Here is a 24,254-nt window from a genome sequence, read left to right as displayed (position 1 = left end):
AAATTTCAAGCTTCAAGATCCTTCTCTAAGTGGCATTTTGCTTCTACATATTTATTTACCTAGTTAATTTATATTGCTGCCGCATAGCAGAAGTGCTCAGGAAGCCAGTGTGCCGTAGTGGTTAGAATGTCAAACTAACCTGGGAGATCATGGCTTAAATCCCCAATCAAGTCATGAAGCTTGCTGGGTGACTTTGGGCCAGTCACAGCCTATTAATCTACCTCACAGGGTTGTTGTAGGGATTAACTGAGGACGTACATAAACCATGTACTGTACTCCTTGGAGGAAGAAGTGGGATAAAAATGCAAAAGGCTCTTCTGCTTACCTGCTTAAGAAGGCTGAAGGTGCCAGCCAGATTGAGATGTCAGTCGCCAACCTGGCATCCAGAGCTCTCCACATGGCTGCAATTGGACCTGCGCCAGTAGCTAAACACGCCTGGGGAATTTCTAGCACTGAACCCAAGGTTCCAACTGCAACAGGGATACCAGTTGCAGCAACCCATGCCGTTACAAGAACATACAACTGAGGTGCACTATTTTAATAATTTGTAGACCATCCTTCAACAAAAGTTCAGCATGGTGAAAAACTGACAGTAAATATCAATATCATAATAATAATAATCAGCAGCTGCCTACCTAATATTTAGACACCTAAAACTTGAAGGTGGTGCTGCCCAGCTGTCAAAATCCCTTGTTCAGCTTTGCGAGTCTTCCATTTTAACGAGCATTCTCTGCAGCAGCAGTCCCCACCCCGCTTAAAATATGGAGGAAGTGGGTAGCTGCTTCAAGTACGTTTGCAAAGGATTTCTTCTTTGTGCCGCCAATGTCCAGGGTGCAAAGGGGAGGTGTGGAGATGCTCACAAGGCCCTTTATGACCCCCCCCCCTTTTCTGCTCTGTACCCAGATGTCAGAGGCTAGCAAATGGCTCTGTGATCCTCCCAGGTGCTTCTTTGCATCAATGCATGCAAGGGGCAGGGATTCTTCCAGCTTGTTATTGGGCACCTTGGAAGCTGCTCAAGTGGGCTTGGTCTTTTGGCCAAGCTGCATATATGGCATCAAATGTGGAGCAGGTTTGGGGGAAACAGCCCTGCAGATCAAACGATCCTGTGCCAGGCCAAATTTGGCTTGCAGGCTAAACACTCCCCATGCCTGGTCTAGGAGCAAACTGGTAGGGGCTTGCCAGGATTTTGGACAGGTGTCTTTCCCAGCTGAATCCATGAGACTGAAGATTGAATGTGGGACCCACCACTGAGCCCTTCCCCATAGCTTGGAATACCTGCCAGTTTTTGAGTACCTCACACACGGAGGAGGGGGCTGAGTGAGATTCCCCACAGGACCAACACAGTACACATGGACAAACTACAGAGTAGATAGGAGGATGCCGTGACCCTCCAGAGGCTGTTGGGACCCAACTCTCAACCGCTCCATCCAGCATGGCAATTAGACAGGAATGCTGGGCATTGAAGTCTAGCACCATCTGCAGGGCTACAGTTTGCTCCCCATCCCTGTGATAAAGCAAGTAATCATAGAGAAGGGTTTGGGGAGGTGGAGAATAGCAAACTCTCCCTGACCCACTCCAGCCACAAAATAAAAATTACAAGGGTGGGCAGCAAAATCCGTAAAAGGAAACATCTGCCGCATTTTTAGCTGGAGGAAGGAATTTAAAAAGGAGAACTCACTTTGTTTCTTCACAGTCTTGAATCTTTCTAATCTTCCAGGTGTGGCAAAATTTAGTAGTCCCCAAGGGGGCGCTGGACACATGCACAAGGCAGCATCAAGTGTACAAGCACCAACCACCCCTTGGAGATGCCAGCATCTATCTCGAGAAAGTAACTCAAAACAAGCCTAGAAAGGATAAGTTAATTACAAATCAAGAGATAGGACTATTCAGCGGCCTCTCACTTCAGTGACCTGGATAAGGATGCAAGAACCAAAATGGATTGAGTCAGGATGCCTAATCTGTGGCCTTCCCATTACTCCTGACGAGAACTAGCCCTACTGGCTGGGACTCATGAGAGGAACCATCTCTGTATTTCACACTAGAACCTTGCTCCAAAATACATTTGCTCCCAAGTAAGTCACACTGGTTTCCAAATCATGTTTAGGATTATTCTTTTAAGGTTGCGGTCTCCAGCTGCTACTCAAAATGCAAACCCTTTTTTTGCCTGCTGTCTGGAAAACAGACAGAAGCCCATTTCATCCAGATGTTGAACCCAAACTTGTAGAACTGTTACCATTGCAGCTTTTCTCCAAAGCACGGAAACTACTTGGGCATTTCCAGGTATCACTTAGATCTCAAGGTCTAAAACCACCGGGGAGGGAGAGGAGGTGAGAGCTCATTTGAAGAGCTCAACTGGTGCTCCAAACAAGCAATGCAGAGAAATGGGAACGTCCAGAACCATCAACGCTGAAACCATCTCCCATTCAGCACTCCATAAGAGTTTCAGCTGGCAGGCAATGCAAACAAGATGTGGCCTGTTGGGGAAATTGCGTCCCTCGCCCTGACTAGGGGTAAAAAAAAAAGGGGGAGGGGGAAAGTATCTTTGAAACCATCCTTTTTGCTTCTCTAACAGTAACAAGAACCTTGCAAACTGAGCTCCAAAGAAAGCCAGCTCACAAGGCCGTTTGCAGGACTAAAATCAGGATTCCAGCTCCCCCTCCCCCCCCCGGCAACATCTCCCGCCTGCAGATGCTCTCTGCTCTGCGCTAGCGCAGGAAAGCTCTATAAGTAGGGTTGACATATGTCTGCAATTTCCTGGACATAGAGGGATTTGGCCGTTGAAAACAGTGCCCGGGTGGGAAATCGCTAAAATGTCCAGGAAAATCCGGACGTATGGCAACCCATGTCGGAAGTGTAGATTTTTGGCAAGTTCCTAAAAACAGCTCAAAACCGTAATTTGTTTTTTGAGATTTTGGCAACCCTGTATTAAGAAGTTCCCAGGAGGAGATGGCAGGGCCATCAACAAACAGCAGGCTCTGCCAATTGCAACAGGTGTGGGAAGGGGGCTCTCACCGACTCCCACGCTGCATGCACACAATCCCCCCCCCCCATTTCAGCCACTTGGGCTTCTGAGGTTTCGATTCCTCCGGAAGGTGTGCAGGAACAAGTGAAACTTCAGCGGCTTCTTCTCCTTAGGTTTTTCTTTGTAGGGATCCCGCTGGCTCTCTGCCAGGCTCTTGGGCAAGTGGCAGCTCCCTCCCCTCCTCTAGCAAGCTTCTGATGGGTTTTTAGTTAGTTGGTGGTTGTCTGGGTTTTCTTGTGCTGCTTATTGTTAGGTTTGTGGTTTGTGTGTCTAATGCAATTTATTTACTGTACGTTGCCTTACGCTTGAGAAAGGAGGCATTGCTCTCTCTCCCCTGCCCCCATGATGCTCCTGGCAGTGGAGGAACCATTGTCCTCCAGTGCACTGCATTATTATACATTGCTCCACAGGAATTAATGTCAGCTGTTCAGTTATAGAAGAGAAAATAAGGTGTGCAGATGGGGACGCACCGGGGTTGCTTGCTGGTCAGCCCAGTCATTGAGAGATTTCCTCTGCATAGCACCATCCCGGACTCAGATTCTTGACCAAATTTGGAGGAGACAAGACTAGTATCTTTTTGTATTTTTAGTACTCCCCGCCCCCACAGAAAACTCCAGAAAAGTTCCACTTCCTTCTCCTCTTCATACTGAAGTGGTACTGTTCAGGAAAAGCCACTTGGTTCTGGTAACTGTCTAAACTGACCACCAGAGCATCAAAATTACTGAGGATGTGTGCATACTATTCCATCTGCTTCTCTCTACCTGTCTCCAGGGTCTGAATTGCTCCATCCCAGTGGCCTGGGATGGAGAACATGGCTACTGTCCCATAGCTCCAAACCACTGTAAACTGTAGGAGCAAACTGTCCTGGAGGTGGTGTGAGGTTGCTTACTGTCCCAGTCCTTCCAGCAGGTAAAACCAGCACAGCCTGTAAACATTCAGCCCAAAGAAGAGATGTCACCTGCCATTTCTCCATTTTATTGTCCACAAAAGGTTGTTCAGATGCATAATACTGTCACAATGACTCTGAGCGAAACACAGCCCCAGCCATCGCACGCACGAAACACATACACACACAGAAACAGCAGCACCCAAAAAAAGCACGGTGTGTAGGACAACGGCAGTTGTTGAGTGGCTAATGGTGCGCGCGCACACACACACACACACACACACACACACTCCTGCAGGTATTCTGGCTGGGACCAATAGTGAGAGTTTAAATTAGAAATCTAGACACTTTCCATTGGCTGTAACAGGCAGACACACACACACATACGCACACTCTTGCACACAGACCCCAACCGTGTACAAGGGATCCAATCTCCCCTGCCATGACTCAGCCCACATTTTAAAAAAGTAACCCACCAAAGGCATCTCCCATGAATACATGTTTTGGGGCAGCGATACCACAGAGGTAACTGCTTGCGTAATCCCATGCTAACACTGAAGTTTATGTACATTATTAACATCCTTTGTACCCAGCCAGTTAAATAACTATGTGATTATATCGTCTGGGATGAGCTATGGGTTGAGGGTCAGTCTGATAAGGTGCATATTAAAAAAATAATCATAATCATAAAATGAGAACAGTAAGAGAAAAGAGAAGAGTCCGTGGGGCTGGGCCGCCCCCAGCCTGGCTCCTGACACCTCCTCGATCCTTGCAGGTTGGGGAGCCTTGGGCTGATCTTCTGGTTAGAGCTAGCCTGGAGTTGGCACCTTGTTTGCACCCATCTTTTGGGGTGGGGGAGGGTGGCGTCGCTGCTTTACAGAACCTCTGCAGGAGAGAAAGAAGTTAAAAAGGGATCAGAGAGACTTGGAAGAGCTGCAGAGCATCTTCTAGCCTGCCTCCTGCCTCCAAAAAAGAATCGGCCAAAACCAGCTGCTTAGCTCCTGCCATTTAGGAACTGATTATGGCTTTTCACAAGCACCAATAAGCCTTGGCTTCTGGAATCAGTGTAACAAGCAATGCTGTGTTAGGCGGACCATGTTTACCACTAGGCCAGGTTATGTGCTAATTCACAAAGCCCTGAACAACTTGGGCCCATGGGACCTTAAGGACCTTTTGATCCCAATAAAAGTTCACATCCTCTGCACTGACTTCCAGACCATTTGCCTGCCTGCCACTGCCTCTATTCAGGGCATTTGATGGGCTAGTTTTTTGCATATGAAACACGCCCTTTAACTTGCTTAAAGCTCCTGAACTTTGCTGGACAAAGAAGGGGCAGCCCCTCACCTGTGATCTGTGGGGGCTTTGCTACCGCCTTGCTGAGGAAGGGCTCCTTGTTGGCAAAAGGCAGGATGGGCTCGCCAGCCATGCTCACGGGGTGCTCCCGCCCGCTGGGCTCCTTGGGGGAGGAAAAGCCGTTCTCGTGCTTGCTGGGCTGCAGGCCGTTCACCAGGGACAGGGCAGGAGCCACAGGACAGCTGCAACCAAAAGAGAGGAGAGGGTGTCAGATGGAGATGCGGCAAGCAAAGGCCTGTCTCAAAGAGGGAAGAAGAAAGCAAGGGGGTGGGTGGCAGTGTACAACAAAAAAAGAGAAGAAAATCCTGTACCACGGAGAGTGGAAAACTGCAATCAAAATCAAGCCCTCCTCAAGTTGCACACACTGCACAATCTGCTCTGCTCCTGGTAAGACACACACACACACACACACACACACACACACACACACACACACACACTCCATCTGGGTTCTGAGATTACACCAAGCACTGTCCACTTATTTTTTGGCCTATCTGCAACCATAAGGACTAGTAATCTGCTTTTTTTTTTTAAAAAAGGAAAGTATTCAGAATTGTGTGTTCTCAATATAGTATTCAGTAATGGGCAGAATATGCAGACACTGCACCATGGGAAAAGCACAACAACTCTTACAAATGCTTTTGTCCCCACTGGAATTTCCTAGGCGCGACCATGTGAGAATGTCTAGTCTTAAGGCTAGTTACCCCAGATAAAGGTTCTGGTGATCCAAAGAATGTTGGTCTTGTTGTCTGTGTTACAATAAACTACCCTTTCCCAACCTAGTGCCCTCCAGTTGTTTTGGATTGCAATTCCCATCAGCCTGCTGAAGAGAATTGTAGCCCAAAACATCTTGGGCGAGGCTATAATAAACCATCTCCTGGCAATGTGTTTTAAATCCCTCTCTGTCGCTTGGTTTATTCTGCTTCCCACAAACTCCACAGGTCACACAACCGTGATGAAGAAGGACAGGAAGCCCTGGGGAAGAGTAGCACTACAGATGCTTCTCCTGCCCCTGGTGGTCCTTCGCACATGAGATCCCCTCTCCCCCCGGCCTGCCATGTACACATTGCTTCATTTTGGTGTAGGAAAGAAGTAGCAACTATGCTGCTCCTGTAACAGAGGAACTGGCACCAACGTGAGCTAAGAACACATCACTCCTGCTGTAGGTGGTACCTGTGCTGGGTCCCCTCAGGGGCTGGCCCCTTGCGACCGGCCGGACTTGACGCCTGCATCTCGGGCAGCTCCTCTTCCTTGGGAAGGCTTCCCGGGCGCTTTTCTCCATCTGGGAATGCAGGGAAAGAGGTTGTTATGGGCCACAAGAGGCCTTTGAATCCAGGGACAGAGACCTCAGCCATGCAACCCTCTGAGGCAGCCTCAGGCTTCAACTCGTTTGCTACAAACCTTTTCAATTGCTTGGATGTGCTACAAAGACCTCTTTGGTCAAGTTATGCCCTCTTCCTGGTCAAGCCCATCTCACTGTCTGTGTTCAGATGCTTGCAAGTCAGGTCTTTGCTACCTGTGACTGCAGCTCCCTCTCCTTGACTATTTGTTATGGACACAGCCTGGACAAAAGTATAGCTGACTAGAGAGTGGGCAATATCCTGGAGTTAGAACCTGGATTCAGAACTGCAGGAGGCCAGATTCCCAAACCATCCTGTGATCCTGCCCTTTCATAATTAGCAGAGAATCCGGTACAAGGGGTGGTTCTCACCTGTGTCTGCCTCGCCCTCTTGTTTCCCTTCCTTCCCATTCACAAGTTTCTTGTTGTCTTTCTTCTGCAAAAACAAATGCCAGCTGTTAAATTTGCCCGATTCTCCAGGTAGTAAGAGGGAGAAAATCTGTTACTGTATTTGTTCATGGATAGGGATAAATACACTACATATAAGGTTCCTATGTTGTTTTAGCAGCTCAAAGGATCAGCTGTAATTTCACTGTACAACATGGAGCAGGGGGCCCTGCGTGCTGGAGACCAACAATGCTAAAATGTACTTCTAGTGAAATGTAAAGGTAAAGGGACCCCTGACCATTAGGTCTAGTTGTGACCGACTCTGGGGTTGCGGCACTCATCTTGCTTTATTGGCCGAGGGAGCCAATACAGCTTCCCGGTCATGTGGCCAGCATGACTAAGCCGCTTCTGGTGAACCAGAGCAGTGCACGGAAACACCGTTTACCTTCCCGCCGGAGTGGTACCTATTTATCTACTTGCACTTTGACATGCTTTTGAACTGCTAGGTTGGCAGGAGCAACGGGAGCTCACCCTGTCGCGGGGATTTGAACCGCCGACCTTCTGATCGGCAAGTCCTAGGCTCTGTGGTTTAACCCACAGCGCCACCCACGTCCCCTAGTGAAATGTACTTCTAACAAAATTTAACTCTATGAAATAAATGGACCCTATGAAATAAATGGAACTACGTTAGTCATGTCCAATAGATTATAGCCCACACTGGCTTTGTATTTTTGTGATGAACAAGTAAATCTGACTGACTGACTACTGTACTGTCATCCTGTCCCAGAGGCCACGGAGAGAGCAGGTCTGGAACAAGCACACTGGAGAAGTTAAGCTTGGCCCGTTTTGTTTCCTGGGGTAGAAGTAGGCCCACCTTGCCTTCCAGGAGGTCCTGCAAAGGTCCCTGGGATGAAGAGCTCAAGGGCCCAGAGAGTGTCTGACCATGAGATGGCAGATTATGGGTTGCACTGAGGTCAGATCCGAAAAGCCCTCCTGCAAAAGTACCATAGAAACACACAGAGGTGTTGTGCAAGAGCAGTTGGTGTATCATTAATAATGAGGGCTGCCAACTGCATGTTCTGCTTCAGGTACCAAAGTCCCTTGGCCCAGCAAACAGTGGCTCACCACCTGCTTAAGGGCAAGCCAGCCCTAGGGCTTGGGGTATGAAGGCACCTGAGGCTTTGCTGAAGTTAAGCATGTCAAGGTCTGGTCAGTGCTTGGATGGGGGACCTTGTGAGAACCACACGTATGCAGCCTTGGGGGTCCATGATGGAAGAACGGCAAGACATAAATTAAATAAAAAGACGTCATCCCTGACCAGTTTTCTGAAGAATGACTAACCTTGGCATCAGCTCCATCTGCTTTTCGTGTCCTCTTCATGATCTCCTCCAACCGCTGCAGAGAGAAAGGAAGAAGGTTGTTAGACAAACATTCACAGACAAACATTTGCCACTTTCTCAGTCATGGGTGCCAACTGGGAGTGGGAGGAAGCAGTGCCTTTGCTTGTGGTGTACAAGTGATCACTTTGCATTTTGCAATTGTGCAGGACTGGCTCTACCATTGGGCAAAGTGAGACAGCTGCCTTCTCTCTTTCTTCCACCTAGCCAGACAATCTGGGCTGTTCAGTCACCCCCACACACCCCTGCAGAGAAAGGCACACCCACCTTCTTCCGCTCCAGCCGCTCTTGTTCTTCCCGCTGGAAATGCTTTTCACGCTCCACCCGCTGGCGCTCGGCCTCCTCGCGTGCACGGGCCTCTGCTTCCTCCCTCTGCAGCCAACAGAAGAAGTTCATACATTTGGGTGAAGTCAAAACAAATCATGCAACCTGAATTTGCTGGTTAAATTACAGCAAGTGTGTACACTTCAATCACGCCTATCCTAATTTGCTTGCCAGGGACATGGGGCTCAACACGGTAATCAAAGAGAGAAATTGCAGGGACCCACTCCCCTAAATTCATAGGGAATCAAAACGTAATTTCCACCCTAGAAAATGTAACCAGTTGCTACCACTAGATGGCAGTGCTTCTCCATCCTGTCTGGTTCCCTAAAATGCCCCCAAGTGCCTGAAAGCACCCTCTCCCTTGAAAAGCACACCAACCATGTGTTACAGCCCCAGTCCAAGACATTCTGTCATCTGAGGCAAAAATGTCCACACACTCACACAATTTCATGTACCAAGTATCACCAGACTGGCACTTGAGTCTTAGAGTGCCTTTAGCATGGGATTATTTTGCTGGAAGGATTCAAGCAAAGAGCATAAAATTTAGGTTTACACAATCAAAGCGCCCCATAGCAGTCTGTGGCCTAGCATAGGAGGTGCAGCACAGGCTGCATGATGCCTTGCTCTCCAACATCTTGCCAACCCCTGCCTGCCCTCCAGCGTTTGCCACCTGAGGCAGCCATCTCAGTTTTCCCAATGATAGGGCCACCCCTGATCTACCGTAGACCGGACCATTGGTCCATTTAGCTTAGTACTGTATACACTGACAGGCAGTGGCTCTCCAGGACTTCAGACAGGGTCTCTCCCGTCCCTATCTAGAGGTAATTTTTTAACTGTAAGTTTTTAAAACTGTTTAAAACTGTTTTATATTGTTTCTTGCAGTCCCTGAGAAGCAGCAAATAAAAACCCCAGCAAACACACTTGTTTCTGCAGCCGTTCTTGCTCTTCCTGCTCAGCTCGGGCCCGATCCTGGGCCTCGCGCTCCTCCTGCTGGGCCCGCTCCTCCTCCTGCTGCCGCCGCTCCTCCTCCAACCTGGCGAGCTCAGCCTGTTGCTGTAGCCGATCTTTGGCATCCTGCTGAGCCCGCTCCTCCGCTAGGCGCCTAAGGGTACCAAACACCACCATTACAACAGCTGCTTCGGGCCCATCCACCCTCCCACTTCCACGGGGAGAACATAGGAAGTTGCCTTATATGGAGTCTGGCCACTGGTCCACTTAGCTTAGTATTTTGTTTACACCAGGGCTGGCCCAAGACATTTTGACACCTGAGGCGAACCACAAAATGGCACCTTCCTCCCCGCCAGGGAAAAAGGGGTGAGTGAAGATCTACATCAGAAACAAGGGGGGTGGGGGAGAAAGATCTACATTGGTATCTGCTGCCTTTCTGGATCCTGCTGCTTAAGGCAGTTGCTTCGCTTTGCCTCATGGGTGGGCCGGCCCTGGTTTACACTGATGGATAGTGGCTTTCCAGGATTTCAGATGAGGTCTCTCCCAGCCTTACCTAGGGATACCGGATATTGAACCCGAGATCTGTATGAAAAGCAGGTGTTTTGCCCTTCAGCCCTTCCTCTATACTGGGGGGAAAGCACAAAAAATGGGATTTGATATTATGTTAAGACTGGGCTGCCTGGAAGCCACATCCCCCGCTCTGGGAATATTTTGCCCTAATTCCAGAGATCTGGACAATGATGGAATATACACGTGGTCAAATGCACTGCGTTATTATCATCCAAGGGCCTGAAAACAGGTTTGCTAGCTAAACACAAGTGAAACATCTCTCAGGGTTCTCAGTGTGCCCCCTTCAAGAGTTGGAGGGTGGCAATAAGAGAACAAGCCTTTTCTGTCGAAGCCCCACCCCTTCCCCCGATCATGGAATGATCTCCGCAGGGAGGTTTCCCTGGCACATATTTATTTAATCCCAGGCATCTGGAGAACAATAATGATTTTGGCTTTCAGTAGCTATTTTGTGGTGTTGACATTTGTTTTGAAGAGGTGTGGCTATATTTGCTTTTAATTGGATGGACACTTTTAGTAAATTTGCATTATTTTACAGGATAGATTGCCATTGCTTGTACTTGAAGGTTTTACAGTGGTACCTCTGGTTAAGTACTTAATTCGTTCTAGAGGTCCGTTCTCAACCTGGAACTGTTCTTCACCTGAAGCACCACTTTAGCTAATGGGGCCTCCTGCTGCTGCCGCGCCGCCGGAGCACGATTTCTGTTCTCATCCTGAAGCAAAGTTCTTAACCCGAGGTAATATTTCTGGGTTAGCGGAGTCTGTAACCTGAAGCGTATGTAACCTGAAGCGTATGTAACCTGAAGCGAATGTAACCTGAGGTACCACTGTATTTCTCTTTCTGCAAGTTGTTTTGGAGCTTCCTTTGGTTGTGGGATGCCAATGAACAAATTTAATAAAGCTAAACCAAGCCCTCACTCAACCTGTTGCATATGCCCTGTGCACAACATGAATCCAAATTCTCTACTGAAAATCCCTAAATGATTTGCCAAGAAAGCCCACATCTTGCAGCCTAATGGAGATGCTTGCATTTATTTATTTATTCTGCTTCCCTTTCCCCCTCAAAAGAAACTGAAATCTTTAAACAAGAACTTGGTAGAAAGTGAAGAGGCAACAGCGTGAAGACCAAAAGACTGGTGGGTTGTGGGGACAACATGCCAGCAGAACATTGCCTCCAAGGGAAGTGGGGGGCCTAATGCCTCTTATGCCTCAGCTTCATCTGGGATTCTAGGATTTCACCAGCTTTATGCTCCACCTGCACAATGAACATCATAAGGTCTAGAAACCTGAACGTCTAAATGGCTGATCAATCTCAACCCAGGGACTCACCGCTTCTGCTCCTCCTGCTCCCTGCGCTCTTGCTCCTCTCGTTCCCGCTGCTCCCGTGCCTGGCGCCGTTTCTCAGCCAAGAGCCGGGCAGCTTCCTCTCGGTCTGTGGTGCCTGCCATTGGCTTGCCTGGAGTTGGAGGAGGAGGAGGAGCTGGCACTGGACTCGCAGCCCCAGAGGGAGCGGCAGCATCTGCAGAGCCCCAAACACATTGTCATCTTCACTGAATTGTAATTTATGTACTGTTCAATGGCAGAGAAGGCTTCTAGGCAGTTTACAAAGCATGAAAACCAGCTACACAATAACTAAAAACAGAAACATTCATAATTAAAATACACAACGAATAAAACATTACAATTAATTGTTGGTGGTGCTCCCACTGGGAAGCTGCCTGGCTGGCAGTGAAATGCAACACAGGGCCTTCTTGGTGGTGCTTCCCAGGTGGTCTGCCTCCTTTTAGGAGGAATTTAAAAACATTTCTGTTTACTCAGGCATTGGCTGGCTGAAAGACCTGTCCCTGGCAACCCTGAAATTATTAGTTTTGAGAGGAGGTGATGGTTTTTAGGAGTTTTCACCTGGTTTTAGAAGGCTCTTTAAACACTTTTTAGAAGTTTTGATTGTATTATTTTAGTACTGACATATTTGCCACTCTGGGCTTCTTTGGAGGAAGGGCAGGATATAAATTTTACTTGCTATGAAAACATTCGTAATAAACAATAAAAACACCGGTAATTAAGATATGCCATAAATCAATCTTATTTAAAACAACACAGCAACTGAAACAGGACTTGTTCAAGAGACCAAGGAAATGCCAGTGTCTTTTCAAATGTCAGCGGAATACCAATATGTGGTTAGAACACCTCCCTAAGAAGAGAAGACGACCTTCACTCAAAATCTCTCCACAATGGAGAGCAGGATATTGAAGAAGAAGAAGAAGAAGAAGAGTTTGGATTTGATATCCCGCCTTTCACTCCCCTTCAGGAGTCTCAAAGCGGCTAACATTCTCCTTTCCCTCCCTCCCCCACAACAAACACTCTGTGAGGTGAGTGAGGCTGAGAGACTTCAGAGAAGTTTGACTGGCCCAAGGTCACCCAGCAGCTGCATGTGGAGGAGCGGAGACGCGAACCCGGTTACCCAGGTTACGTGACTACCACTCTTAACCACTACACCACACTGGCTCTCACCTTGTGCTGTTTCGCTGCTCCCCGTGACCTTGGGGGTCTCACTTGGAGCAGGGGAGGCTGACCCTCGTTCCTTCTGCTCATCCTTGCGTTCACGGACCTTTGGCTGCCCGTCGTGCTCCCTGCGAGGCCGCACTTTGGGCGAGGACTGAGCGCTGCGATTCAGGCCTGCCCGATGGGGAGAACCAGGGCCTGTGCTAGGTGAGGCTGGGCGTTGCTTGGCAACAGCTGGAGATGCAGGCCTGGGCTTGGGGCCTGGGCTGCTGGAACACAAATACACACAGTCAGATGGGAAAGGAAAAGCTGCTACACCTTACCAACCAACCAGCACTGTCCTGCTGACCTGATGCCAGGCTAGGCCCAAATTCCAAGAACCAGTGAGGGTAAATGTAAACTTATTCCTAGTTCACTCAGTATGTGGCCACAGCCTAACAGCAGAACTGGGGAAGCTTTTTTTAGCTTGGGGGCTATATTCCTTCATGCGTTGCCTTCCAGGTGCTTCATGCCAGTGGCGGTGGGAAAATGGGTGTGATTCTAGTAGGCCACCCAAAATAGTCAAGAGGTGTCTATACTGTCCATCCATCCATCCAAGCAGGAGCCATTGTTACATGTCAAGAATAAAGTCAAGCCCAGCAGAAGAATGGGAGGGGAGTGTGGACCATGGCTCGTCAGCGGTGTGGCCTGAGGAAGAGGCCTAGTTGGAGAATAGTCTCAAGGGCCGGACAGAGAGGTCTGGCAGGCAGCATTTAGCTCCTGAGCCTGAGGTTCCCAGTGCCTAAATAAAGGTAACCATGGCTACTGTCCTGATGTTCCTGAGGATAGGTAGGAAACAGCACCGCTGCAAAGCCTGATGCAGAGAGCCCTGCTTGGCAGTGCTAAACTAAGATCTGCCAAATCTCAAGTGAAGATGGAGTAGCAGAACCACACACACACACCCTAGGAGCTCCTCCTACCTGTTCTCAGGTGTGTGCGGCTGGCGAGGCTGGGATGACGGCATAGACTTGCGTTTGCGAAGCGCTAGGGCGTTTTTCTCTTGGGCGTTTTCCCGATCTTTATCCTTCTTCTCCTTCTTTTTCTGAGGAAATGAGGCAGCGTAGAGGGAGTGAGCGATTGGTAGAAGCACCAACAAAGACAACGACAGTCAGGCTCAAATACAAAATGTTCAAAGAGCATCCTATGTCATGAACATGGGCATAGGCGGCTCATCAGTGGTGGGGATGTGGGGGAGAGAGAGAGAGGGAAAGAGCACACAGTCACTCACAGGGGAGGCCTCAGCCTTGCGCCGGGGTGTCACATCAGGGCTGCTGGTTGCTGGCCGCCGTCGCTCTGAACAGCGATGATGCAGGCGCTGGTTATTGCAGGGGCTGAGGGGGCTGGCAGAGGCTGAGCGGGGGCACACAGGTACTGCTGGAACAAGAGAGAGAGGAGTTGTCAATAGGCCAGCCAGAGAGCAGAGCACAAGAAGGCCCAAGAGTATTTTATTTATTTAGAACAATTTATGAACTGCTTAATCACAAAGCGCACTAAGAGAAATACAGTGGTACCCCGCAAGACGAACGCCTCGCAAGACGGAAAACCCGCTAGACGAAAGGGTTTTCCGTTTTGGAGGCGCTTCGCAAAACGAATTTCCCTATGGGCTTGCCTCGCAAGACGACAGCCCATAGGGAAATCTCCGGGACAGCGGGGAAGCGCAGCGCGTCTTCCCCACTGTCCTCGGACCTCCTCCCGCCGCGCGGCATCGGAACGAAGCTCCGATGCTGGGCGGGGGGGGGAACGCCTCCTCCCGCCGCGCGGCATCGGAACAAAGCTCCGATGCCGGGCGGGGGGGGGGAACGCCTCCTCCCGGCGCGCGGCATCGGAACGAACCTCCGATGCCGGGCGGGGGGGGAACGCCTCCTCCCCCCCCCCGCGCGGCATCGGAACGAAGCTCCGATGCCGGGCGGGGGGGGGAACGCCTCCTCCCCCCCCGCGCGGCATCGGAACGAAGCTCCGATGCCGGGCGGGGGGGGGGGGAACGCCTCCTCCTGGCGCGCGGCATCGGAACGAAGCTCCGATGCTGGGCGGGGGGGGGAACGCCTCCTCCCGCCGCGCGGCATCGGATGGCTTTCCTGAAGACTTGGGGTGGGAGGAGGGTTTTCCTTCCCACCGCCAACATTCAGAATGCTGTTCTGAATGTTGGCGGCGGGGAGGAAAAACCCTCCTCCCACGCAAGCCCCGGGAACAGAGGGAAAGCGCTGCGCGCCTTCCCCTCTGTTCCCGTACCTGTCCTGAAGGCTTGCGGTTCGGAGAAAAGCCCTTCTCCGCACCGCCAGCCTGGCAAGCGGTTTCCCTAGGAACGCATTAATTGATTTTCAATGCATTCCTATGGGAAACCGTGCTTCGCAAGACGAAAAACTCGCAAGAAGAAAAAACTTGTGGAACCAATTAATTTCGTCTTGCGAGGCACCACTGTACATAATACAATTGTAGATAAAGCACAGCTGATACCCACAAACATATACGCGCACACACACAAAACAAACACATATAAGTAAATGGTGTGCCTGGGTAGGGCTGCTGAAATAAAAATAAGTTTTCAGCAGACATCTAAAACAATAGAATGTGGGACACTAGGCAGGGAGTTCCAAAGCACAGGTGAAAGATAAAACAATTTGCAAATAAAAGTCTGTAAATGAAATCTGACAATACAGAGATACTACTTTGTTCCCACTCACAACCTTTACGGACAATGGGTGGATCTAGACCCATGGGCTGGGTGGGGGGACACACCCTATAAATAACTCAGAAATTAGATCATTATAACAAAAGAAAAAAACCTCTCTGGAAAATCATGTTTCAAAATTTCCTGCTCTCTGGTGCCATCTGGTGTTGCATGTTTATAGTGCATTCAAATCGCTGTTTCTTTACTAATGTAGCGGAGTCCAATGTACTGAAAAGAGGGCAAGCTAAGCATAATTAGCATTCCTTAATTTTGCTTCTAAAATATCTCATTCTGAAATACGAAGTACTAATACAGCTGCTTTAGAAATATTGATGAAACATGCTAAATTCATCTGGCTGATACCCTTCATTACACTACTGTTTTATCCTTGCTACACTGTAGCACTGATTTTATATTGTTTTAATTAATGATGTTCTGTTCCTGCTTTCAAATTGTAAGCCACATGGAGGTTGCTTTAAAAAAGCGGGAGGGGGGAGTTGGGATACAAGTTTTGTAAATGAATAAAGATGAGAGTTGGGTGAAAACAAATGAAGTGCTAGTTGTGTTTCATACTCATTTGGCACAATGGTTAGTAGTAAAAGGGTGTCTCTTTCCCCCACCAATTAAATGGGACAAAGGGGAGGGGTTACATGCTTATAAGAAGAGGGTGGAGGATTCAAAGTGTGGGACTTACGAAGGGGTTTAGCAGAACAGCAAAGGTGCTGCATCAAGGCCAGCTCTACCATTAGGCAGAGTGAGGCAGCTGCCTCAGGCAGCGGATTTTAGGTGTCACAAATATCATTAAATTATGTAATTTATCACTGCTGTTGTTGTTTCTGCCAGTGTTGAGAGAGAGCCTTGGCTGGTCTTTGGTGTTCAAATCACCTTGACTTGGTTGGTTGGTTGGTTGGTGGGTGGGTGGGTGGGTGGGCGAGTGGTGCCATTTGCTCTTCTACCTCAGGCAGTAAAATGTCTTGGGCCAGCCCTGGCAGAAAAGAACTATCCCCACCCAGTCGTGATAGTGTTGAACCAGAGATGGGACAAGTCCTCCCCCTCAATATCATTTCAGTTCCTTCATCTGCTCCCACTTACCCTGGTCTTTGCCGTTGCCGGCAAGTGTCACAGCACTCCGGCTGCGTGCCAAGAAAGACAGTGTTGGCGTCATGAGTCGGTCCACGATGCTGCTCTCCCAGGGGCTGAGCTGTAGGCTACGATCTGGTGGGGGAAAGGGAGACAAAATGCTCCTAGTTAGGCCAAGACCTGCTAGTTCCAGTTTCAACAACTCTGCAAGGCCCAGCTTCAGCCTCCAGCTTTCAGTTGAGGGGAGTCTTGGCGCCATTTCGTTGTTTTCTTCCAGGTGACTTCCAAACAAGGCACAAACTCCAGAATCACTTTCTCCTCAAAAGTAGGCCAGGGACCAAGCCTACCTAATACAAGGCATTTTGTTTCCTAAGCAAAATGCAGGGCTGGTTGTAGAGGAACAGTTTAGAAGAGAGAGAGGTGTCTGCCAGATGCAGGGCTTGTACTTAGGTCCACTTGGTTGAGAAACTAACCAAAGCCTTCCCCCCCCCCCCCGAGGAGTAAAAGGACTCTGCAGTGACTCTGCAGTGACTTTCTGCAGTGACAAGTTGACTTTCAGGGCAAGGAAGACGATTTGGCAAACAGTATTGACACATATTAAGATTTGGACCAGGAGCACCTGATAAAGTCTTCAGTGTACGGATTGAGCCAGTAGGCAGCAAGTCACAATATTGACAAATGTGATGTTTGCAGTATCAAAGAGGGGGAAGGAAGCAAAAGGTATGTAGCTTAAGTATGAACATGACATATCCCACAATGGGACTCAAGCATATTCCAGAAAGAAATCCTTATTTTCAATGGTCACAGTTGGGCAGATTTTTAATTCACTTTAAATAATACCACATAACTTTTTTTTTGGTAGGGTATTTCATCTTTGTGTTGTCAGATATTGTAGGAACTGCTTCCTGTACCAAGCTTACAGCATAACTTGTTTCGTTTTTGTTTTTTAAAAAAGATTATATTAAATCAGATAAAATAGAGACACTTCTCAACGATCACTTGGAACAGAAGAATTTTGGGGTTGGGGTGGAGAGGAGTAACAAATAACACAAATATATTTTTCAAAGCCTTGAATGGGATGCTACTCTTCCCTGGGTAAAGCCCCTTCTCCGTGGGTGGGGGGCACCACCCAACCCTACATTCCACATGGACAATCCTTCTGAGGCTAATGGTTCTCTTTGCAGGCCCCTCTTGACTCAGACACAGGCCTCGCCTCACTCTGCTGTTCACTTAGCCTCTTCCGGAATCTTGTTCAGATGGCCAGGGTATTTTTAATCATCACTAAGCAACTAGGAAACAAAACAACTAGGGGGAAAAATACTATCCTCTGCAGCACAGAGAGAAAGAGAGAGACTTGGGAAGGGCGTAGAAAGAGCAGTAAGTGGAGCAAGTATATCTCAGCACTGTGTCCAAGATCAGTGGCAAGTCAGCGCTCTCTCTCTCTCTGTGTGTGTGTGTGTGTGTTCGAGAGGTTCTTCTGCAAAGGGCACCAGTGGTCACGTATGCTTGTTTTGCACGGACTCATTCCTGACATCTCCAGCTAAAAGTTCATTGGGGTGGAAAGGCTCAGGTAACTGCCCAACCTCTAGCTGAGACCTTGGGGAGCCAGTGGCACTCACACTTGGCATTACTGAGATAAAATAGACAGGCCTTCTCCAACCCGTTGCCCTCCAGATGTTTTGGACTACAAATTCCATCAGCCCCAGACAGCACTTCTGTGCCACAAGCTAATCAGGCAGGCTATTGAAAAGTCCTAGTTTCTTAACCTCAGGCCAACCCACCTGATCTGAAATATGGGGACAATAATGTCACCCTGCCTCTCAAGTGTCTTTTAAGGACAACTGTGATAGTATGCATGAACCATTTTGAATACTCAGAAAGCACTATATGAAAACCAGCTTTCTTAACTGTTCCTCTTGTCAGCAAGCAAGAGTCCGAATGGCTCAATGCCACAGATGTCCCAACACCTGGTTAGCATCTCCACCTCCATCCATATTACCTACCCTCAATTCTGGCTTCTTCCATCTTCAACCACTTTCCCCCCAATCTGACCTAGATTGTGTGGCCACCGACCATGATAGCTGGACATCCAACACCTGGAGGGCCACAGGGTCTCCATCCCTGATGCAGGAACACCTAGATTATGGAACACTCTCCCCATGAACACCTGCCTGGCTCCATCCTTGCTTGCCTTTCAAAGGGCAGGATTTAAACTCATTCACTATTATCTAACCAATTGGTTGATTTTGAATACTGCTATTCTTATCTCAGCGGGTGGCGCTGTGGGTAAAACCTCAGCGCCTAGGACTTGCCGATCGTCAGTTCGGCGGTTCGAATCCCCGCGGCGGGGTGCGCTCCCGTTGCTCGGTCCCAGCGCCTGCCAACCTAGCAGTTCGAAAGCACCCCCGGGTGCAAGTAGATAAATAGGGACCGCTTACTAGCGGGAAGGTAAATGGTGTTTCCGTGTGCTGCGCTGGCTCACCAGAGTAGCTTCGTCACACTGGCCACGTGACCCGGAAGTGTCTGCGGACAGCGCTGGCTTCCGGCCTATAGAGTGAGATGAGCGCACAACCCTAGAGTCTGGCAAGAATGGCCCGTACGGGCAGGGGTACCTTTACCTTTTTATTCTTATCTCATTTCTTTTAAATGCTGCTTTTATAGTACAGTACTTATTTGTTTTCAATGATTTTGGTATATTTGGTGGTATCTATATCTATTTTTTTATTTAAAAAAAATGGAAGGCAGACAGGCACAAAGGAAGAATCATTCGGACCAGGGCTGGTTATTTTATCTGGCGTCAAACCTAGGATTAGCTATAGGAAAGGAGCAACTAATATGGCAAGAATACAGCTGAAAAGCAAGTGTTCAAATAACAGCCTTTACATTGTAGTCCAGTGTTAATATTGCAGGTTGAAGTTAGGCTGAGGTGAAGAGTAGGAACAGTTTAGAACCAACCTTGGAGAGTAGACCAGCGTTAGTAATGAAGCATAGGGGCTGGGCTGTGAAAGTAGCACATTGATATTGCAGGCTAAAAGGTGCAACCTAGTGTTGCATAAGAGGTAGATCTGAGCACGTTCCCTACTCAGACCCTCTCCCAGCCCAAATCCAGCACCTGGTTGCCTTGTGCCCCATCATCTTGCATGGAGCCTGGCACCAAGGCACTTACTCTGTGTTCTCTGGGGAAAGCGAGTTTGTTAAGCCACTCTGGGAACTGTAACTCATTGAAAAGAATAGGGATATCCTAACACCTCTCAGCACGCTTAACGAACTACAGTTCCCATGATTATTTGGGGCAGTGGTTTGTTTCCTCAGAATCAGAATTAGTTGCAGGAAGTCCAGAATGAGAGCCTTCCCGGCACATGACTTGGTCCAACTTCTGCTTGAAGACCACCAGCGAGGGAGAGCCCACCAACTCTATTTTATCTAGACCATTGGTTCCATTGTCAAATGGCTCTTTTTATTGCCATCATCTTTCACCTAATGTTCAGCCACAATCTCTCCTTCTCCTCATACTGCAGATATGTGGGCACAACAGGGTCTCTGTTATCACTGTGCCTATCACCCAGACCTACCCGTTTACTTTCCCTATTGCATACCCTGCCGTTCAGGATCCATATTCACAAAGGAGGACTATAAACTTGCATTTTAAAAATAATTAAAGCTGAGGTTCTTACAATGTTGAATTCTTTGCTGAATACCAAATTCTGTACTTCTGTGCTTGGGCGGAATTGCTACCCCAACTCTTATGGTGTTATAGGTATCTTAAAAAATAATAATAATTGCTTTAAACGTGTTCGCCAGCCCTTGGCCAATGGGATAGGAATGGATACAGGTTTTAAATCAGTATCGCCCCTTGCCCTCCCTCACCCTGGCACTGCTGGGTGCCCCAAGGGGTCTCTTACTTCTACTGGGCGAGTTCCAGAGAGTGGCGGAAGATTTGGAGAGGCGCTTGTTGATTATAGAGTCCACATGTTTGGGGAGATTTACGGCAGAGAGGGAGCACCTGCCCGCACCTACGAGAGGGAAAAGACACACGGGTGTTAAGGGCGGTGGGGGTGGGAAGTGGAGGACATGCTAGCATGCAGCGGCAGAGGGCAAAAGGTCATGCAGTGGAAGGAGCAGGAAAGGAACGGAGACATTTGGTGGAGGGGTTTCGGAGTGCGGTGTTTGGTTCACCAGCCTGCACCATCTTGTGTCGTGTCTGCAAGGGTACAAGACCAGCACCACCTGTTCACGTGATGATCCACAGCGCAACCACACCTTGTTCAATGGCATGCCAAGGCTCAGCCTGACACAAGGAGGGTTGGCACATTCACTGCCTGAGAGTATACGGCTCCAGGAAAGCAGTACATCCTGGGTTTTGTGAAACAAAAACGCCCTGTTTGGTAAGATATAAAGAGCCTAGTACCCTTTCCTTCCACATCCAAAGCAGAAAGTACAGGCACCAATTCATAGCCTGCTCCTGCTGCACTTTTATCAAAATCAGGTCCCATCAAGCTGCCATGATTAATACATATAGGCTGGGACCTTAGTAGCAGATTTTAAATACCAGGTTCCTGGCATCCCTGAACGCTGTTATGAAACATTTCCATTATCACAGCGAATACAAGATGGAGGCCAGACTGTGGTACAGAAAATAGCTGTGCCCAACCACAGGTGTGTCCCTCTTCAGGTTCAGACACCAAACAACAAACTGGGCTGAAAACAATCAAGACGTTTCAAATCAAAATGGCAAGATTTGTGTTTTTCCAAGGAAGGAATTTCCATTCTGAAGCAACAATGCTGAGATTCGGGCCTGAATAGGTAACCAAACGCCTCAAAAGATAGCTGGATCTTCTTTCTCAATATTTAGCAGTTGTTGGTACCCCCAACTACTAAGATGTTATAATAGTTCAGTAGATACTGGTAGTTAGTTTTTGCCAGGCCTTCCACCCCACCATCACCGTCAAAAGCCCACCAGCCCATGTTCGCTGCCATGGCAACCAAGTCACCTGCCACTCAGTAGGCCTTTCATTGATTCTGGGGAAGGACAGAACTGATGAAAGCCTGATGTCAAAACATATAGGGTCAGATGCAATGTTAGTCATACCTGAAATTAATGGATAAGATTAACTGTGGTCCAACAACTTTTGTTAAAATCTAGTACTTTTTTAAGAGTCCACAGAGAGAGATGGCAAAGCGCTGGAGATGCAGGTGCCCCAGTTGGTTGCATTTTCTGAGGTAAACTGTGGAAGAAATTTTCCCTGAGGCAAATTTCTGACAAAGAGAGATTTCTATGGCATTTGGACAGGCCCTCAGCAATTTGATAGGAGATAGTGGGAAATAAAAGAGTTTTTTTCTGGGTATATATGTATGTGAGATACATATGTGAGATAGCTCATAATAGTAAAATATTAAGTTTGTTGTATAGTTCGCTTGAAGGAACTATGATGCAGCCCCATGAGAGAAAGTTCCACAATGACTTGTTTCCCCCTCTCACTCCTCTGGCAGCAGGGATAGAGAACCTGGGGCCCTCCAAATTTTGCTGAACTACAACTCCCCTCAGCTCCAGCACACATGGCTAGGGATTATGGAAATTATAATTTAGCAAAATTTAGGGTTCCCCACACCTACCTTAACAGCTTATAATGAGTATCCCGGAGCTGTAAAATGCCTAAGATGCTGACTCAAACCCTTCTAGCTCAAACGGGGGGAAACAGAGGAAGGAAAATATGTGATTTGTCCTCTTTTTGCAAAATGCAGTCCTCCCCGGTGAGAACAAAGCTCATATTTCAGACTGGCGGGAGTTCTAGATGGAAGCATTCCTCTAAGATCAGGTTCCCCAACCTTGGGTTCTCAGATCCTCTTGGACAATATAGCAGCCCCAGCCAGCACAGCCAATGGCAAGGAAAGATGGGAGTTGCAAACTAGCAGCCTGTGGGACACTAAAGTGGGAAGGTTGTCTCAGAAGGAGGGGATATGCCACAACATTTTGTTGCAGGCCTCACTTGTCATAACAAACTGCAATTTGGAGAAGGTATGGCCCCTGCCCTGGAGGAAGAGCTGTCCTGTACAGAGTCACAATACTAGGTGTAGATTACAACTAGGGCACAGTGAGAAGTCATTACAATCCACTGGAAAAGACATGCAGTGATCAAGCTCTTAGTCAGTCCCCATGAGCTGTAACGGTTGTGGTCTTGGAGTAGGGGAGACAGGGTACCGATTCCCTGCTCAGCCACAAAAGTCACAAACAAGCAAATAAATAATGTTAAAAGAGGTACTTTAACACATATAGAGTGTCCTTCTGCCACCATTGTAACCACCCATCAACCAACCTCAGTCCATCTAGGACTAAGGGTAATAACATCCAGGTTGAAGGGCAAGTTTCTCAGCAGGCATGAACCCTAGTACCTATCATTTCAGAAAGGTATTTAGCTATTTATTTAGACTAGTGACCTTTCCTACCTCAAAACCGAACACAGCTAATAAAATTTGAAATACTCTGTGGTATCAAAACTATAAAAAGCAAAGGAAGCCAATTAAATAAATACACTACATTAATCCACATATACATAAAACCTCAAGTGAGACTCATAACCAGCCCAATGCCTGTGGAAATATGAGATGGTTTGGGTCTTTCTGAAAAGCCGATGCGTTTGGGAACTTGTTTATGAGATTTCTTACCCGTCCTTCACCAGAAGGTCACAGAGTGGGTTACAGCAATAAAATATACTATAACATACACAAACACACACACACAGTTAACAACTGTAAAACAAGAAATGTATCACATCAGTTAAAAACAGTTCTATATATAAAAAACAAAGCAAACATTTAAGAACAACTCCATGCACATGGTTGCATATGGAATTGTTTTTAAAAGTTTGCATTGTTTGAGGTTCCATTCATGAAAGAAAGATTCTTAAGGGTGGAGCCAAACAGAGGAGGCCACAACCGTTGCCCTATAACCAAGTAAAAATATAGGACTTGGGAGGAGGGTCCCCAGTTCCTGATCAGAGGGCTTCTATAGGAAGAGGATCTCTCTTGAGAGGAGAGGAGAGTGAGTTGTTTGTCAGGAAGTTCCCACATTGAATTTTGCCCTTGCAATAAACTCACTGAGCTGACTTTAGGCAAGCCACTTCCTCTCTCCCAGCTAGGACAGTAACACTGATCTACATAAGAAAGTAAAGCAAGCCCCACTGGATCAGGCCAAAGGTAATTCAAGTCCAGCATCTTGTTTCCCACAGCGACGAATCAGGTGCCTCCAAGAAGCCCACAAGCAGGCATGAATGCAACAGCCCTCTCCCCTAAGGTTTGTTTCCAGACTCTGGTACTCAGAGGTATACCGCCCCTGATCATGGGGGTTCCATTTAACAGCAGTCATGGCCAAAAGACCTACCTTACAAGGCTGCTATAAGGATTCCAAAACCGTAATGCATGTAAAGTGCTTCTTACACTCTAAAGTGGTTATAGTGCTAATTAGGAGGAGGAGGTTTAGTCCCAGCCCACTCAGGACTTCAGAGTTCAAAACCAAACTGAGCACTGCAATAACCCCTAAGTATTACTAGTCCACAAACATTTTCACTTGCTTGCCTGTCCAGATATAGCTATGCTAATCACTCATGGCCCAGAAGAAAAAAACTGATTTTAGCAAAGTTTCACTGTCTGATTGCCTGGAGGGAATCGTTACTCACCACAGGTTACCAGGCAAGCTTTGATTATTGCCTTGTCTGCTGTCTGCAGGGAGCCCTTCTAAGCCTGCA

The 24,254-nt window shown here is 48.0% G+C and overlaps 1 protein-coding gene across 12 annotated transcripts in view; it reads right to left on the bottom strand.

Moving 5' to 3' along the window:
* Positions 1-3,981: 3,981 nt before the first annotated feature.
* Positions 3,982-24,254, bottom strand: part of MAP7D1 (MAP7 domain containing 1) — a 57,405-nt gene continuing 37,132 nt past the window's right edge. For 4 of the 12 annotated variants that reach the window (XM_081200025.1, XM_081200029.1, XM_081200027.1 and 1 more), the window contains exons 6-18: positions 20,415-20,525; positions 16,525-16,647; positions 13,993-14,138; positions 13,685-13,806; positions 12,735-12,994; positions 11,553-11,742; positions 9,630-9,810; positions 8,652-8,756; positions 8,329-8,382; positions 6,973-7,036; positions 6,435-6,543; positions 5,253-5,443; positions 3,982-4,793 (exon numbers count right to left, since the gene is read on the bottom strand). In XM_081200025.1, coding sequence (XP_081056151.1) covers positions 4,783-4,793; positions 5,253-5,443; positions 6,435-6,543; positions 6,973-7,036; positions 8,329-8,382; positions 8,652-8,756; positions 9,630-9,810; positions 11,553-11,742; positions 12,735-12,994; positions 13,685-13,806; positions 13,993-14,138; positions 16,525-16,647; positions 20,415-20,525 — 1,667 coding nt within the window. In that variant the 3' untranslated portion in view covers positions 3,982-4,782. The remainder of the gene's footprint in view (positions 4,794-5,252; positions 5,444-6,434; positions 6,544-6,972; positions 7,037-8,328; positions 8,383-8,651; positions 8,757-9,629; positions 9,811-11,552; positions 11,743-12,734; positions 12,995-13,684; positions 13,807-13,992; positions 14,139-16,524; positions 16,648-20,414; positions 20,526-24,254) is intronic. The other 8 variants (XM_081200031.1, XM_081200033.1, XM_081200030.1 and 5 more) reach the window with 5 other exon arrangements.

This window comes from Podarcis bocagei, assembly GCF_964188305.1.
Source record: "Podarcis bocagei genome assembly, chromosome: 7".
In the NCBI taxonomy this organism is placed as follows: Eukaryota; Metazoa; Chordata; class Lepidosauria; order Squamata; family Lacertidae; genus Podarcis; species Podarcis bocagei.
The sequence above is the reverse complement of the archived record's forward strand: the minus strand, read 5'-3'. Positions and strand labels throughout refer to the sequence as shown.